The 15,352-nt window shown below is 42.0% G+C and overlaps 1 protein-coding gene across 10 annotated transcripts in view; it reads right to left on the bottom strand.

Moving 5' to 3' along the window:
- The window catches only part of svila (supervillin a), a 60,102-nt gene that overhangs the window by 7,319 nt on the left and 37,431 nt on the right, over positions 1 to 15,352 (bottom strand). For all 10 annotated transcript variants that reach the window (XM_063484173.1, XM_063484177.1, XM_063484176.1 and 7 more), the window contains 16 exons: positions 15,189 to 15,272; positions 14,465 to 14,551; positions 13,718 to 13,895; positions 13,451 to 13,623; positions 12,515 to 12,670; positions 11,384 to 11,520; positions 8,946 to 9,093; positions 8,721 to 8,866; positions 8,379 to 8,554; positions 7,631 to 7,784; positions 7,238 to 7,517; positions 4,990 to 5,144; positions 4,757 to 4,862; positions 4,445 to 4,652; positions 4,232 to 4,365; positions 2,162 to 2,317 (listed from right to left, as the gene is read on the bottom strand). In XM_063484173.1, the coding sequence (XP_063340243.1) occupies positions 2,162 to 2,317; positions 4,232 to 4,365; positions 4,445 to 4,652; positions 4,757 to 4,862; positions 4,990 to 5,144; positions 7,238 to 7,517; positions 7,631 to 7,784; positions 8,379 to 8,554; positions 8,721 to 8,866; positions 8,946 to 9,093; positions 11,384 to 11,520; positions 12,515 to 12,670; positions 13,451 to 13,623; positions 13,718 to 13,895; positions 14,465 to 14,551; positions 15,189 to 15,272 (2,478 nt within the window). The remainder of the gene's footprint in view (positions 1 to 2,161; positions 2,318 to 4,231; positions 4,366 to 4,444; positions 4,653 to 4,756; positions 4,863 to 4,989; positions 5,145 to 7,237; positions 7,518 to 7,630; positions 7,785 to 8,378; positions 8,555 to 8,720; positions 8,867 to 8,945; positions 9,094 to 11,383; positions 11,521 to 12,514; positions 12,671 to 13,450; positions 13,624 to 13,717; positions 13,896 to 14,464; positions 14,552 to 15,188; positions 15,273 to 15,352) is intronic.

The following is a 15,352-nucleotide window of genomic DNA, read 5'->3' as shown; positions in this document are numbered from 1 at the left end:
TTGTAGCTCCGCGTCAGCGACCACCAAACAACTCAGTTATTTTTTCCACATCGACCAGCATCTGGACAATCCACCGCCTTTCACTGTTTGTACCGTTACTAAAAAAAACCCCTCATCGGCTCATAAAAACGAAAAATAAGTCCAGCTATGACCCTGAGTCAAAAAGACAGCCAGTTAGCTAGCTAGCTGTCTAGCTCTTTGCAGGCACCGAAACCATCAGAGCTAATATGGGATGTCTTGGTAACACGAGCACATATTTGAAGTTTACATCTGGCCAATCCACCACCTTTCACTGTTTATACCGTTACTAAAATGAATAAATAAATAAATCATTTATTTATTTAAAATAAGTCCAGCTGTGACCACGAGACTTTACGAAGGACCGGGTGTGAAACCAGAGTAAGCCGCTCTCACTGTCATCCAGGCCGGCTGTAGCTTGTTAGCAAAGCCGCGCTAGCCACACTAGCCAGCTAGCCTCAAGCAGAAACGACATCGTCAGAACATTGTCGCTAATATGGGATGTTTTGACAAAATGAGCAGATATTTGAAGTTTACACACCTATATTCTCGCCTGAAAATATCTTAAAAGTTTATTTTGTGACCTAGAAACAGTATTAAGAGGAAAATAAAAACTAAGTGATGGCCGCCATTGTTTGACTCGGCAGAGGCGTGCTATGAATTGTGGGATATTGAGTTTTCCACCAAGCATTACCGTAACTTTTGAATGATTTGCGCAACCTTAAAAATTCCAATGGCTCCTGAAAGCAGCGACGCTGTGCGCACCGTTGATATTGTCATCATTACGGTAATCCAAATAAGGGTAGACAGGCCGTACTACTCCCGGCATACCACTAGAGAGAGCCAACACACCACAAATGAAGTTTGAAATTTGTATCAGTGGGACCAAAAGATGGAGCCAACACACCACAAATGAAGTCTGTTTCTATGGCGCCAAAAGAAGAATCTTTCTAAATTTGCACTAAAATATTAATATTTAAAAAACTATAAAAGTCATAAACACCAAAAGTGTATACCATACTAGTCCAGCTCCAGCCGCACAAAATGATCTAACATATGTAACCCTATTGTCAAAACTGTTTGGCAGAGAAGCGCGGGAAAATTTTCACTAAAATATTAATATTTAAAAAACTATAATAGTCATAAACACCAAAAGTCATAGCACACCATTCCTGATCCAGCCGCACAAAATGAGGTAACATATATGAAGCTTGTCTCAAAACTGCGAGGCGAGATTCGCTGCAAAATTTCAGGCGGAAACTGAAGAATAATAATAATAATAATAATAATAATAATAATAATAATAATAAATCCGACGAATAGTAATATGTGTGCCTCTTGGCATAGGCACACATAATAATAATAATAATAAATCCGACGAATAGTAATATGTGTGCCTCTTGGCATAGGCACACATAATAATACACAGAGAACCCCAACAAGAAGACAACCTCCTTTGAGCAAGCCAAGCCATCTGCTGTAACCAACTGGAGGTGAGGGGAGGAGGACAGGAAAAAAGATACAAAAAAGACAAAAGAAGTGCTTACCCTGAATAATGACTGCATAGCAGTGCAAGCTACTTAATGGTAGTTTGTTCTGCCCGACATGGTTATTGTGGTCACCAACCAATCAGCAGCCAATTATAAGATAAATGGTTTATGTGAACCATGCAAGGAGTCGCACCCCATAGTGAGGGATCTCATGCATGTCATTCTGAGAACTGGAGTTATGGAAGTAACTTTAAGTTATAGGGAAGTGATTCTGGCAGGATACCCAGACATTACAAACATTTAATCTCTCCTTAATCACACAGCCCTTTGAGATTCTACTTCTTTTTCAGTTATTAAAAATATTTGGTCTTCTCTGCTGAGTTTAGCTGAATTTCTAAAGCTGTTTTCATATTAAAAAAACTTTATCAACCATGTCCAAAGTGGGCCCTTACTTGTAGCACTCTGGATGCAGCTGATGACATCAGCAAACTTAAAATCCTGAGCACGAGATGACTGTCACATCCCTCAATAGACAAATAAATTTAGAAAGTTGTTGTTCAGCCTGAAAATCTGTTTCAAGAAAACTCTGGACTTGTGTTAAGAGATTAAAGCTGCTTCAAAATGAGTGCAGACACCGTGTGTGTCTACTGTACCTGGTTGGGAAGCTGCATACAGGTCCTCCTGTAGGAAGGGCATGGAGTTGACCTGCTTGGGGTCTCTGGCGGGATAGAGAAACTCCACAGCTGCAAACTCTCCTGAACTGCTGCTCAGCTGGTACAGATGAGGTGTGAAATTAAACCTGCCTGGATCTGAGGGTCAGAGGGAGAAACAGACAATGAAATGACAAATTTACAGCTGAAATAAAATAAATTATAATTAATAAGTACAGTTACTTAAGTGCTGTGTGTTTGTTGTATACTGTACTAATACACAGAGCTTAAATATGTTTTTTCTACCACATTCTAAAATCTGAATTATATAAACAGCTGTGAAATCACAGCAATTCATGTGGGGGTTTTTTTAATACCTGGATAAATTCAATTTTTGTTTACAAATATATTGGTCAAAAAATAAATGCATAAAACGAATACTTTGAAATCACATCAGATTTGATCATATCCCGATACAACCTAGGTTACGTATTAGGAACAAAAGGATGTCACATCCTTTGATGGAAACGAAAATTACAATATCAACCTACACACAGCTGAAATCAAAGACAGCCTGAAAATGAAAGTGAAAAAATGATGCAGCAAGCCTGTCCATTTAGCTGAAATTTCATTGGAGCAACTCAAAAATAGTACTCAGTAGTTTGTATGACTCCTACATGCTAGTATGCATGCCTGACAACGTTGGAGCATGTGGCTAATAAGACAATGGATGGTGTCCTGGGGGATCTCCTCCCAGATCTGGCCCAGGCTCTCACTGAGCTCCTGGACAGTCTGAGGTTCAACCTGGTGGCGTCAGATAGACCACAACATAATGTCCCACAGATGTTCTATTGGATTTAGCTCAGGCGAGCATGGGGGCCAGTCAATGTGTCAATTCCTTTATCCTCCAGGAACTGCCTGCATACTCTCACCACATGAGGCCCAGGACTACCTGCACCAGCGCAGGGTCTGACAATGGGTCCAAGAATCTCATCCTGATACTTAGTAGCAGTCAGGGTGCCGTTGCCATTTTGTTACCGTTTTATGGTATCATGTGACAGGAAGATGATTTCATTGCCACAATAAATGTCATGTTTAACAATATTATCCGTATTCTCCATCAGAACAGGACAATAAAGAAGCAATATTATGTGAGGCTGCAGTGTTTGGACTTGCAGGCACAGATGAAAGAAATAAGTCCATGGATCTGCACTAAGTGTTTAGCTTGTGATATTTTCTTAACATAAAGATGACTTCTAGTTTTTATTATTAAATGGCCTGTATTTGTATAGCGCTTTACTAGTCCCTAAGGACCCCAAAGCGCTTTACACGTTCAGTTTTTTACAGTTACACGTTTTTTACACGTTCAGTTATTACAACATGACATGCATTTTTGGAGGTATGATGTAAAATAATTCTGCCCTCTCACACAAATTAAATTCTTCCCAAAGCTTCCCAGATCTGGATCCGTATTATCTGTACACATTATTTTGTCTTTATACTTTTCTAAGTATTAAAACTGCTATAGATGATCAAGATTTACGCTTGACTGCTGAAATTACTCTTTTTTTTTGGTCGTACTAAGTAATAAAACTCTTCACTTAATTAAAAACACTAAAAATATCTCTCAGGGGAATAACCTCTGAGCAGATATGATATTTACTAGTTCAGTGAAGATGAATATTGAGTTCATGTGCTCAGTAATTCCAGGAACAGGATATTTCTGACAAAACACAAAATCAGCACTTTTGCCTTTAATAATTTATTTACTGATGTTTTAGAGGTCCCTTAGAAGTAATCAGGAACAAATTTTGGGCTTAAAAGACTGAAAATCTAATCTCTGCTGTCGTGAGTTGAAAAAGCATTATATATTATAATGCTAGTCTGCATTATTTTATGCTAAAGTGTGATTTAAAATCCTGCTTTGAACACTGACCACCACAGCTTAAGCTTAGAATATCATATTTACTAGTGATACTATTCAGAAATGCCTGAAATTACTGAAGTACTTTCACTACAATTGTGAATGCAGGACTTTTACTTGGAAAGGAGAATTTTGACAAGTGTTCCCACCTTGCAGCATGCAGTCGTAGGCTTTCCTGTCCCGCCTCCCGAGGGCTTCCCAGAAGCCCGTGGGCTCTGCTCCCTCATCACATTCCTGGATGGTGACCTTGCTGCTGCTGTGAAGGCCGGCTTCCAGAGGACAACTGCAAAAAACCAGAGTGTGTCAGACTACGGGGTCACAACTGAACTCCTGACAAGAGGAAAACAGAGGTTTGCACTCACTGTTCTTTGATCTTATTGGCAGCAGTGCGTGCCACATCCCGCGTGTGCAACTGAGACTTGCAGCCATGCCACAGGTAGATGAGGGCCTGGCTGACGCTCAGCAGCACCATAGAGACTCTTGAGCGCAGGCTGCTGCAGTGACAGGCGACCTCCAGCAGATGGCCCTCTACCTCCACCTCCCCACGCACACAGTACAGACGCCAATCATCTGAGACAAAGAGGGCAGACGAACAGAAGTGAAGGAGATGGCCAAGTTATTTGGAGGTGTTTAAAACGAAGAAATTAAAAAGCTGTCCACTATAGTAGGCTTACTCTGCGAATTTTCCTCCTCCTCTTCCCTCTTTCCTGAGTGGATGACCATCCCTCCCTTGAAGCACTGCAGGAAACATGGAGGCTCCTTTCCCTGCTGGACTTGAACCTAAACAAAAAAAAAAAAAAGATGTCAAAGCAATCATACTCACACAAAATGAAACTGTAGACTAAGAAAGGCAGGAAACAAATTTCTATTCCATGCAAACTTGGTCTTTCAGACACTCTTGTTGTACCTGTGCTCCACGCTCTTCATCCAGCTCCACCGTCATGAGTGCTGATGTTCCTTTCTCGCTGACGGTGGAGTTGCGGCCCTGCCAGAAGAAGTAGCAGCACTTCTCCTTCCCCGCTCCTGTCGTCTTCAGCTGCTCCGGGTTCTGTCTCTTCCCAACTGTAAGGGAGACATTCATCTGAGGTCTGTGTTTGCACACGGCCACAAAACCACGATTCATGAACATACATGCTGCCCCTCAGCGTCCTAGTAGACGCACCTGTGATATAAATGTGAAAATCCTAGGTCCTCTGACCTTGAGGGTAAAGTCATCAGGATTCAAACTCGCCTGAGAATTTTAGTAGATCCATCTACGGTATGAATTTAAAAAAAAATCCTGTTCGAGTTATGAAGATCCGAAATGATTGTCATCTCTTCTGAGCTGATGAGAGGTTTTTGTATCTGCAGGCATGAAACTGATGCACAATGAACAAATGAGCTCTCTAATAAATCGATAAATGTCTGATCTGCTTCGAACTTGGCAAGTTTTCTGCAGAGTCTAATTTTAGGTCATTCGGGTAATGTGTGGTCTCAATCTTTTCAATGTTGCTAGGCAATAACCACAAAGAATATAGAAGATTATGTAACAGAATAACAAATCAAATTTAAATGTCTGTTTCTGTATCGATTTTCAGTCAATGCCCTTTTCCAAAACTCTTTGACAGAGACCTGGTGCTCGTGAATCGACATCTGGGGGGAATTCCACAACAGCAATGATACTGCTGGAAGTACAACTTCCAGGAGAACAAAGCTTCTTAAAACCCTGTTCTGAGGCAAAGGCAGCCAAGCAGCCTTTAATCAGATGTGACTGGTGATTTTATACATCTGGTTTTTATGTTTTGGTGGACGTTTAAATTAGAGTTCATTTAGATGCTGCTTCAACATAACCGCTCAAATATGCTTCTGAGGTATTTCAAGAAGGCTGTGCAGCAGTGAGACTGATTTATAGACGTTTGATCAAAGCCAAAGATATCACAAAGTGACTGTCACATAATTCTTCTGATCTTGGAATAGAGTATAGACCATAGTTAGACCCACCTACAAAGCACAGACTGATTGTATGAGAGATTAAGACCATCACCTTTGCTACTGCTTATATTCTGAAAAAGGTCCCCATAAACAAACTAAATCTCATACCATTCTCACATGCTAACAGCATGTTAGTGTGGAATTTTGGATGTAGCTTACAGGATAATATTAGTAATAATATACAAGTAGTATTACAGAATTGACAGAACAGAATTTGAGTATTGGGAAAACAGTAGTGTACCACCATGGCACCAGACACAGCACTACTCAATTAAAACACAGCAGACAGGTCCAGCATAACCACTGATTTTCTGTGGCTGCGTCTAAAACTGATCACAGCAGTGGTGAAACCAACTATTTCTTTCCTCCTTGTACTCTCCCCCTCTTGTATTCTAACAAGCATTTAGTTTGTCTAATCTGTAACATAAAACTGGAGTTTGTGGTATTCTGCTTCGCAAGTCAAGAGCAGCGGCAGAAGCTGAGCCAGCTTCACTGAATCTGCAGACATTTGGCTGCGTGGTACAAAACTGATTTCACCAACAGTCCTCTCCAAAGGTGCATTTTGGTATTCTTGGAAGTACTCGGAGTGAGTCAGAGAGGATGTGCTATGTGGTTAAATTGGCCTAGATCTGCAGTAACAGACATAAAATCAAGGATCCTGTGGTTCTGTGGTTTAGGTAAATTGGAAATAAATGTATTAGTATTGTAGTCAATACTACAACTCACTCAATAAGACAGGGTTAGGGTTAGGGTTAGAAAAAGCAAAACATTATGTGCAAACTCTGCATACAAATGAAGAAATTATAATAAACATGACAGATATACTGTCTCCATCACTCCATCTGCTGGCCGGTTTGAATGATTGACTCTTCTAAACACATCCCTGCACAAGTGGTAGATTGGACACAATAAGGGACTTAGCTAGCCCACAATTGTTACTCCCTCTGCAAGCCACTTTGTTACCCACCTCCACCTTGGCATCTCCATCTCGTGCTATCAATGTCTGCTGTCATTGTTCTGTTCAGTGAGGGTCTGCTGATCTCTGAACTCATACCACTAAATGTTACTGCAGAGGCAATAATGAGTCTGTTTTGACTAAAGTCGTCCTTTAGGAATGCAGTTCATCAACTACTGCAAAATTACAAGGTTTACATGAAGGTGTAATCTATGTGCTCAGTACGCACCAGCAGTGCTGACCATGTATTTCCACTTCACTACATAGGTGTCACCCTCGTGGAACTGGCCAATGCTCTGGCGCGGCAGGCGGCTGTAGTCGAACTCCAGGATGTGCCACACCTCCACTGCCAGAGTGCTGATCTCGTAGCTGCGCCACTCCTCTGCCTCCACCAGGCCGTAGCCCCGGCCCACATTGAAGCCATCCAGGATGGTGCAGACGGGTGTCTGATGGAGGGTCAGCATCAGTGAGGCATTGCATGCACTGAGCTGATCAATGGTGGGCTGCTCCTGGTGAGGATTGAAGTAGAAGAAAGAAATAAGTGTGCTGAATCTGCTGAAGCATGTAACTCCCACAAAAACAAAGAATGAGGACGTTGGTAGAATAAAGTGTTTGCTGATACCTTTTGATCAGTACTGTGATCGCTGCTGTTTTTTGTAGGACTGGGAGTTTTCCTGGAGTCGCTCCAGTCCAGGAACTTTTCTTTGAACAGGGTGGTTTCATTGTGTTGAGTCAGTCTGCCAAACACTGCCCAGTCAGGGCGACCCTGGCCTTTTCTACATGTGAAGCGGACACAATGTATAGATGATGCATTATTATTAAAACCAGTGAAGATGCCTGGAACACACTCCTGCAATGTCGGTTAATTTCTGAAGCGTTACTTAGACCAGAAAGTAAAATTGGACGACAAAGAGAAAACATGACCGTCTCTTTCAGGTTATCTGATATCAGTGTATTCTTTAACCTCCTAGGACCTGGCGTCCACATATGTGGACATCACATTTTGGGTTATTTAGACCAAAATACTCAATTTTGCTCTACATGGGCCTGATAGAACAATGTCCTTGTAAGTGGCTATCAAAATTTTAAACAAATATCCTCATATGTGGCTCTTATTTTTCTTACAAACAAAAATGAGGTAAAAAAAAAAAAAATCTGGTAATTCTTTGTTTTTACATTCATCGGACCCCAATATGCCCAAATATCAAAGAGAAATTAAAAATGCATGCCGTGGAAGAGTTCAGGTCTTAGGAGGTTAAAGATCTCTGCACAAAGGGCAAAAACACCATGTGTATGCAGGCTTCCTGTGATTGACATTCTCATTATCTGTACATAACCATGCATCTAAGCTGTAGTATGTGTTTCCATACTTGGGTATGAGTGGGTTACACTCTCCTGGGTCCAGTGGGTTGATGTCACAGTTTGTATAGTCAAAGGTGCCATTCCACAAGTGCTTCGCCAGCTGGAAAGCCACCTTCCTCTGCGCCAAAGTCACTTCCTTCCCGTGCCAAATGTACATCTCACTGCCAAAGTCAAAAACCAGAACCTGCAGAAAACAGAGACGGTGGTGTTTTCTCCAGAGCATTTATATCAGCACTAGAGGGAGCCAAAAGTTATTTTAAATCTTACATGCTTGCATATGATTTTAAAACTTTATTTTAGATTTGAGATGGATTTACAGTTTGCAACAGTTTTAACTTAATTTGTCTCACCTCCTTAGGATTGAGCAGACAACAGCGAGGCATCTTGGCCCAAAAATCATCATCTGGGACCAGTTTGTCATCCATCAGGCGATAAATGCAGTTGGTCTCCACAATGGCGCCCTCGTACAGCTCATCTTCATCTGGCGTTCCTGCAGCTGCAAGAGCAAACACGGAGGCATTGGATTTCATTTTATTGAAACAGTTTCTTGGAGTTTTTTACATTTGAATCCTTACACTGATAACTCGACTGCCCCCCCAGGATCTTCCAGAACTCCTTGACAGCATGGTTTATTGTGTTAATGCCCTCTTCAATGACTTGGACATAGTTGGCTCGACAACCCAAATCTCTTTTGCTCTGGATGAAATTGGCCAACTCTGAAGCCTGAAAGACACACACACACACACACACACACACACACACACACACACACACACACACACACACACACACACACACACACACAGTCATAAAAAACACAAAACAAAAAAGTAGAAACACTTCCATCTCATTTCTAGTCAAAATTATCTCATTACACTTAAAATAAGACAAAATCAGCTACAAAGCAACATTCCAGTAAGATATACAGTGGCTTGCAAAAGTATTCGGCCCCCTTGAACTTTTCCACATTTTGTCACATTACAGCCACAAACATGAATCAATTTTCTTGGAATTCCACATGAAAGACCAATACAAAGTGGTGTACACGTGAGAAGTGGAACGAAAATCATACATGATTCCAAACATTTTTTACAAATAAATAACTGAAAAGTGGGGAGTGCGTAATTATTCAGCCCCCTTTGGTCTGAGTGCAGTCAGTTGCCCATTGACATTGCCTGATGAGTGCTAATGACTAAATAGAGTGCACCTGTGTGTAATCTAATGTCAGTACAAATACAGCTGCTCTGTGACGGCCTCAGAGGTTGTCTAAGAGAATATTGGGAGCAGCAACACCATGAAGTCCAAAGAACACACCAGACAGGTCAGGGATAAAGTTATTGAGAAATTTAAAGCAGGCTTAGGCTACAAAAAGATTTCCCAAACCTTGAACATCCCACGGAGCACTGTTCAAGCCATCATTCAGAAATGGAAGGAGTATGGCACAACTGTAAACCTACCAAGACAAGGCCGTCCACCTAAACTCACAGGCTGAACAAGGAGAGCGCTGATCAGAAATGCAGCCAAGAGGCCCATGGTGACTCTGGACGAGCTGCAGAGATCTATAGCTCAGGTGGGGGAATCTGTCCATAGGACAACTATTAGTTGTGCACTGCACAAAGTTGGCCTTTATGAAAGAGTGGCAAGAAGAAAGCCATTGTTAACGGAAAACCATAAGAAGTCCCATTTGCAGTTTGCCACAAGCCATGTGGGGGACACAGCAAACATGTGGAAGAAGGTGCTCTGGTCAGATGAGACCAAAATGGAACTTTTTGGCCAAAATGCAAAACGCTATGTGTGGCGGAAAACTAACACTGCACATCACTCTGAACACACCATCCCCACTGTCAAATATGGTGGTGGCAGCATCATGCTCTGGGGGTGCTTCTCTTCAGCAGGGACAGGGAAGATGGTCAGAGTTGATGGGAAGATGGATGGAGCCAAATACAGGGCACTCTTGGAAGAAAACCTCTTGGAGTCTGCAAAAGACTTGAGACTGGGGCGGAGGTTCACCTTCCAGCAGGACAACGACCCTGAACATAAAGCCAGGGCAACAATGGAATGGTTTAAAACAAAACATATCCATGTGTTAGAATGGCCCAGTCAAAGTCCAGATCTAAATCCGATCGAGAATCTGTGGCAAGATCTGAAAACTGCTGTTCACAAACGCTGTCCATCTAATCTGACTGAGCTGGAGCTGTTTTGCAAAGGAGAATGGGCAAGGATTTCAGTCTCTAGATGTGCAAAGCTGGTAGAGACATACCCTAAAAGACTGGCAGCTGTAATTGCAGCAAAAGGTGCTTCTACAAAGTATTGACTCAGGGGGCTGAATAATTACGCACACCCCACTTTTCAGTTATTTATTTGTAAAAAATGTTTGGAATCATGTATGATTTTTGTTCCACTTCTCAAGTGTACACCACTTTGTATTGGTCTTTCACGTGGAATTCCAAGAAAATTGATTCATGTTTGTGGCTGTAATGTGACAAAATGTGGGAAAGTTCAAGGGGGCCGAATACTTTTGCAAGGCACTGTAGGAACTTGTTTCAAGACAGTGAATCTTGAGAAAAACTAGAGAATTTTCACTTGTTCCATTGGCAGATTTTTTTCACTTATTTCAAGGTAAAATATCTTGTATTAACACACGAAATAACTGTTAGAATATAAAGTACCAAAGTTCATGACGTGAACTAGAATGACCCCATGAAAGCTGTGGACACTGGCTCACAACAGTCCTTTGTGTCAGATTTAGGTCACTAGTTTATTCAGCTAAAAGGTCATCAGAACACACACACACCTTCCTGAGCTATGCCACTGTTGCTTCCTCCTAACACTGTTTACATCCTGCACTTGAAGCCCGTCCCACATGCAGCAGTGAGACTCTTATACCACATGATTTTAGTTCTTAGAGGGCTGTAAATTCCCAAACAGCAAGTATACTGTACTCAAATCTAAGCATACCAACAATAAGCCGTTTTGTAATCACTGTTTTGCAGCGCTCTGAGTTGTAACCCACCTTGCTCTTCTCAATGACATTGGCAAACTCTCCGATCCAGATGAAGCAGTGTTGTGGCGTGATGAGCAGGAAACAGTCGCCGCTATTCAGGGAGGATGCTCGCGGCTCCACCAGTCGGGTCTGGATGTGCCGGCGGCCTGGTTTCACACAGACAGGTAGTCTGATTGTCACACTATTGTACTTGCAGTAACAGGGCAAGCATCTGCGAGTCTCACCACTTCACCAAGTATGTTATCTACATTAACTTCTAATTGTCCTTATGCAAATAAATAAGGGCAGCAAAACAAATATTTGTTAGAGTTTTATGATTTTAGGACGCTTTTGGCTTATAAGAAACTAGCAATGCTTAAGCATACCTGTCTACCAACCATCAGGTTGGGACAGCTAACCTCCAAACAAAACAGTAACCCCAGTGTTGAGGATTTACTCTGAATTACAGACAGCAGGCTTTAGAGGAGTGGATCAGCCTGGGGCAGTGTGAGGCACCCCGGGGAGAATGATTTGGAACCACAGCTGTCACCAACAGACATAAGGAGGAGATGCACAGACACCAGGAATAGACCAACTCTCATCTCCAGTTTTAGATATCCTCTGGTCCTCTGGAAAGGACACCCTTGAAGAAGCATCCTCCAGAGCTTTGTGTGAACTGGTTTTTGTTTTTCTGTTCCTTAAACGATTAATTGTAGCAGCTGCTAAAGACTCACTGACTGCAATTTAAAAATACTGAGCACACACAGTTTATTAACTTGTTATTCGGTACTACAAATTATTGCCTTGAATTTTTTTCCACTCTACACTAGCTGCACTGTTTTTATTTTATTTTATTATTTTTCTTTGGCCAAATAACATTCAGCAGGCAGCACAGAGTTAAATGTGGGATTAATGGAAATAAACCTGCATGAGTGCTAAGCCTAAAATGTGAACCTGAATTAAAACAATGCAGAATCACAGCACATTAATCAAAGAATTTCTGAAAAACTGCAAAAGCCGAAGAGCTATTGTCCTCGCTTTTAACAAAATTATGTAAGTATGGTGCGGTGGACTGAATAAAATGAGAAGTAGAAGTATTCCTGTTGTGAGGGTAGGTGTTTCTGTACATTTAGTGCAGTGTTTCCAGTATCTTTAACTGACCTTTGACCTGCAACAGCATTAGTTTCTTGTAAGGCACAGCGCTGTTGTTGGACATCTGCTCTGAGATGTTGACGCTGCGCAGGTTGACACTGCTGAAGTTCTCCTTGCTGGCCAGACCGGCGAGAGCCACTTCAGAGAAGCCAGAGTTCTTATTCACTGCAGGAAAAAGAGCAGAGCACAGAGAACTGACATTAGACTGCAAGAAATACACACAACAATTTTAATTTATTACTCTTCATTCTTATACAGCAAAGACACATCCACCCAGTACACACAGTCATGACCACAAAGCTCTACTGTGTCTCACTACAGCAGGTACTAAAGGTTTAATGCTATGAGAGGAGGTGAAGGAGGAAGTTACACATCAAAGAGTGTGGGTTCTTTGTCTTCACAGTCAAAACAAGCTGCTGAGCACGTGCAGCTCGTAAACAAAGCTGACTTTTCCGAGGACTGCTCGGCACAATAACAGGAAAGGGACACGCATGCAGGTCTGCTCACATCCCAAAGCGGTGTGCGTGGGTTCATTCAAAGCAGGTGGAGAAGCTTTTAGAGTGCATGATACAAGTGAGCCTTTCTATATGAGAGTGATGCTATATTGCCCTCTTTTTCCATAGAAACACTGACTCAATTGGTCAATACATCTCTCTGTCAATATAAGGGGCAAGATATTTGCATTTGCTGATAACATGAATGCACACATCACAGGGAAGAAGAGAGAAGAGATTTTTGGCCTCTTTGTGCATCTGTCAATTTCACCAGTCTCCCACAACACGGCACAGTTTGACACTTAAAGTAGGAATGGCAGTGTCAAATGCGCCTGGCAACAACCGCAGGAATGATAAATTACAACAACCTGTTGGTGCTTGGACAAATAGAGCATCGTCAAGGAGACTGTATATTATTTTAAACAGCTGCTCCTCATCCATCCTCACTCACTCTTCTCAGCCTTCATCCTTTTGCTCTCCAGCAGGCCGATGTTGAGCCTCTGCTCCGTGTACTCGTGTCTGATGTCCTCCCTGGCAGCCAGCATCTTCAGAGGGTTCCTGGATGACTGGACGTTACGTGCTGGGCGCACCGCCCGCTTGTGCTGTACCATCTCTGAGGTCAGTCTGCAGAGAGGTCAGCGGTAAAGGGTCACAGTTAACAGGAACAAGTCTCACCCTCAGTGATGAGTCAAAACTACATCAGGCATCGAGAGCTTACTTTGGCACCTGGGGACCGAAGATGGCATCAAAGTCGTCATCTATCTCCAGCTTGTTGGTGATGGAAGGGAGTTCCTCCACTTGGCGGTAGAACTTGGAAAAAGTTTCATCTTCGAGGGTCATCACTTCCTTTACCTTCTTTTCCGTCACTGTGATGGTTGCTTCTGGCAGTCCAGACACTGAGGACAGACAGAAAGAGGCGACTCTTTAAAAACCACAAAAATACAGATTCTTTTTGACAGAAAATGGAAATTATTCACTTTCTTTGTGACTTTTAACTGGTGTTTTAACTAGCCCCACTAATAACAACCAACCATTCTGTGTGAGGGCTTTATCTAACACATAATTACACAAATTGACTTTCATTTATCTTAGGTGTCTAACATGATGCTATGGACACAGTCCGCAGTACATGGTTTAGCTGTGGCCTACTGTCTTCTATTACAGGTAGCATGCTGACCTGCACTGGATGAATATGGATCAGATTGTCACACAAGCCCACTCAGAAACATCTGAGTGAAAAGATCAAAATTTACCTGGTTCTTCAAAATTTAAAAAGAACAGTTTTGCAGCAGCTCCTGAAAAGAAAACCAACTGCTCCATGTCAAATGTTGCTTTTGTAGAAAATAGTTTGATATCACTTGCACCGTCTAATGATATCAAGAAAAGATAGTTTCTGCAGCTATCAGCTTCCATACCTACATGTAAGCATGCACCATTAATGCTCATGTGTCTGTGAAGGACTCACTTTTATTGTTGAGCTTGCCCAGGAATGACTCCAATTTATCCAGCTTCATGTCTGACTCCAGGTTCAGATCTGGCATGGCCTTGATTTCTGCACACACACACACGCACACATGACAGAGCCAACAAAGTGTTTGATTTTAGGTGAAAAGGAAAGCGACGTGAGGTTCTGCTCGTACATGTCACGACTGTTGTTTCTGTTGACTGAATAATGAGTATGATGGAAAGTTACAGTCACAATGTCGTGAATCTAAACATGGTCACAAGCACTTCCAAGGCCACTGAATGTGAACTCTTCAGCACCTCAGACTCATGCACATTAATCCAGGTGACTGCCTTCCCCTGGGCTACGTTCTATTAGGCTTTACAAGCCAATAGAAGTCTCACAGCAACACAAGTCACATTAGTGTTGGTGATATTGGTGGTTTGGATGAGCAGCGTGATAAATGGCAAAAAAGACAAAAAGAGTAAACCTTCAGTATCAGACATCTGTTCCATGTCTTTGGAAAGAAAAGCAAAAACAGAATAACACAAAAGTATACATTTAGCACCTATGCAACATGAGCTCAGAGGCTAACGAGGTAACAAAGTCGTGTCATTAATTTAAATCAGATTTAAGCAATGGCTGAACCTTTAAAGTCCTGAAAAACCCCCCTGAAACCATCTGTTAACATGAAAGCAGGGTGACATGCTCTAACAGGGAAACACAGAAATGAAGTGCAACTGACCATCCTGTGGTTTAGAGATGGCAATGTTGCCATTCTTGGGTTTGGATGGCACAGGATTCTGAAGAGCAGCAGGGGAGGCCAGACCTGCAGGAACAGAGACGTACATATACATGTGATGACTCAGGTACAATCTGAAGGGGAAGGGCTATTTGTGACTTTAATAA

This window comes from Pelmatolapia mariae, linkage group LG9 (assembly GCF_036321145.2).
Source record: "Pelmatolapia mariae isolate MD_Pm_ZW linkage group LG9, Pm_UMD_F_2, whole genome shotgun sequence".
Taxonomy (NCBI): domain Eukaryota; kingdom Metazoa; phylum Chordata; class Actinopteri; order Cichliformes; family Cichlidae; genus Pelmatolapia; species Pelmatolapia mariae.
The sequence above is the reverse complement of the archived record's forward strand: the minus strand, read 5'-3'. Positions and strand labels throughout refer to the sequence as shown.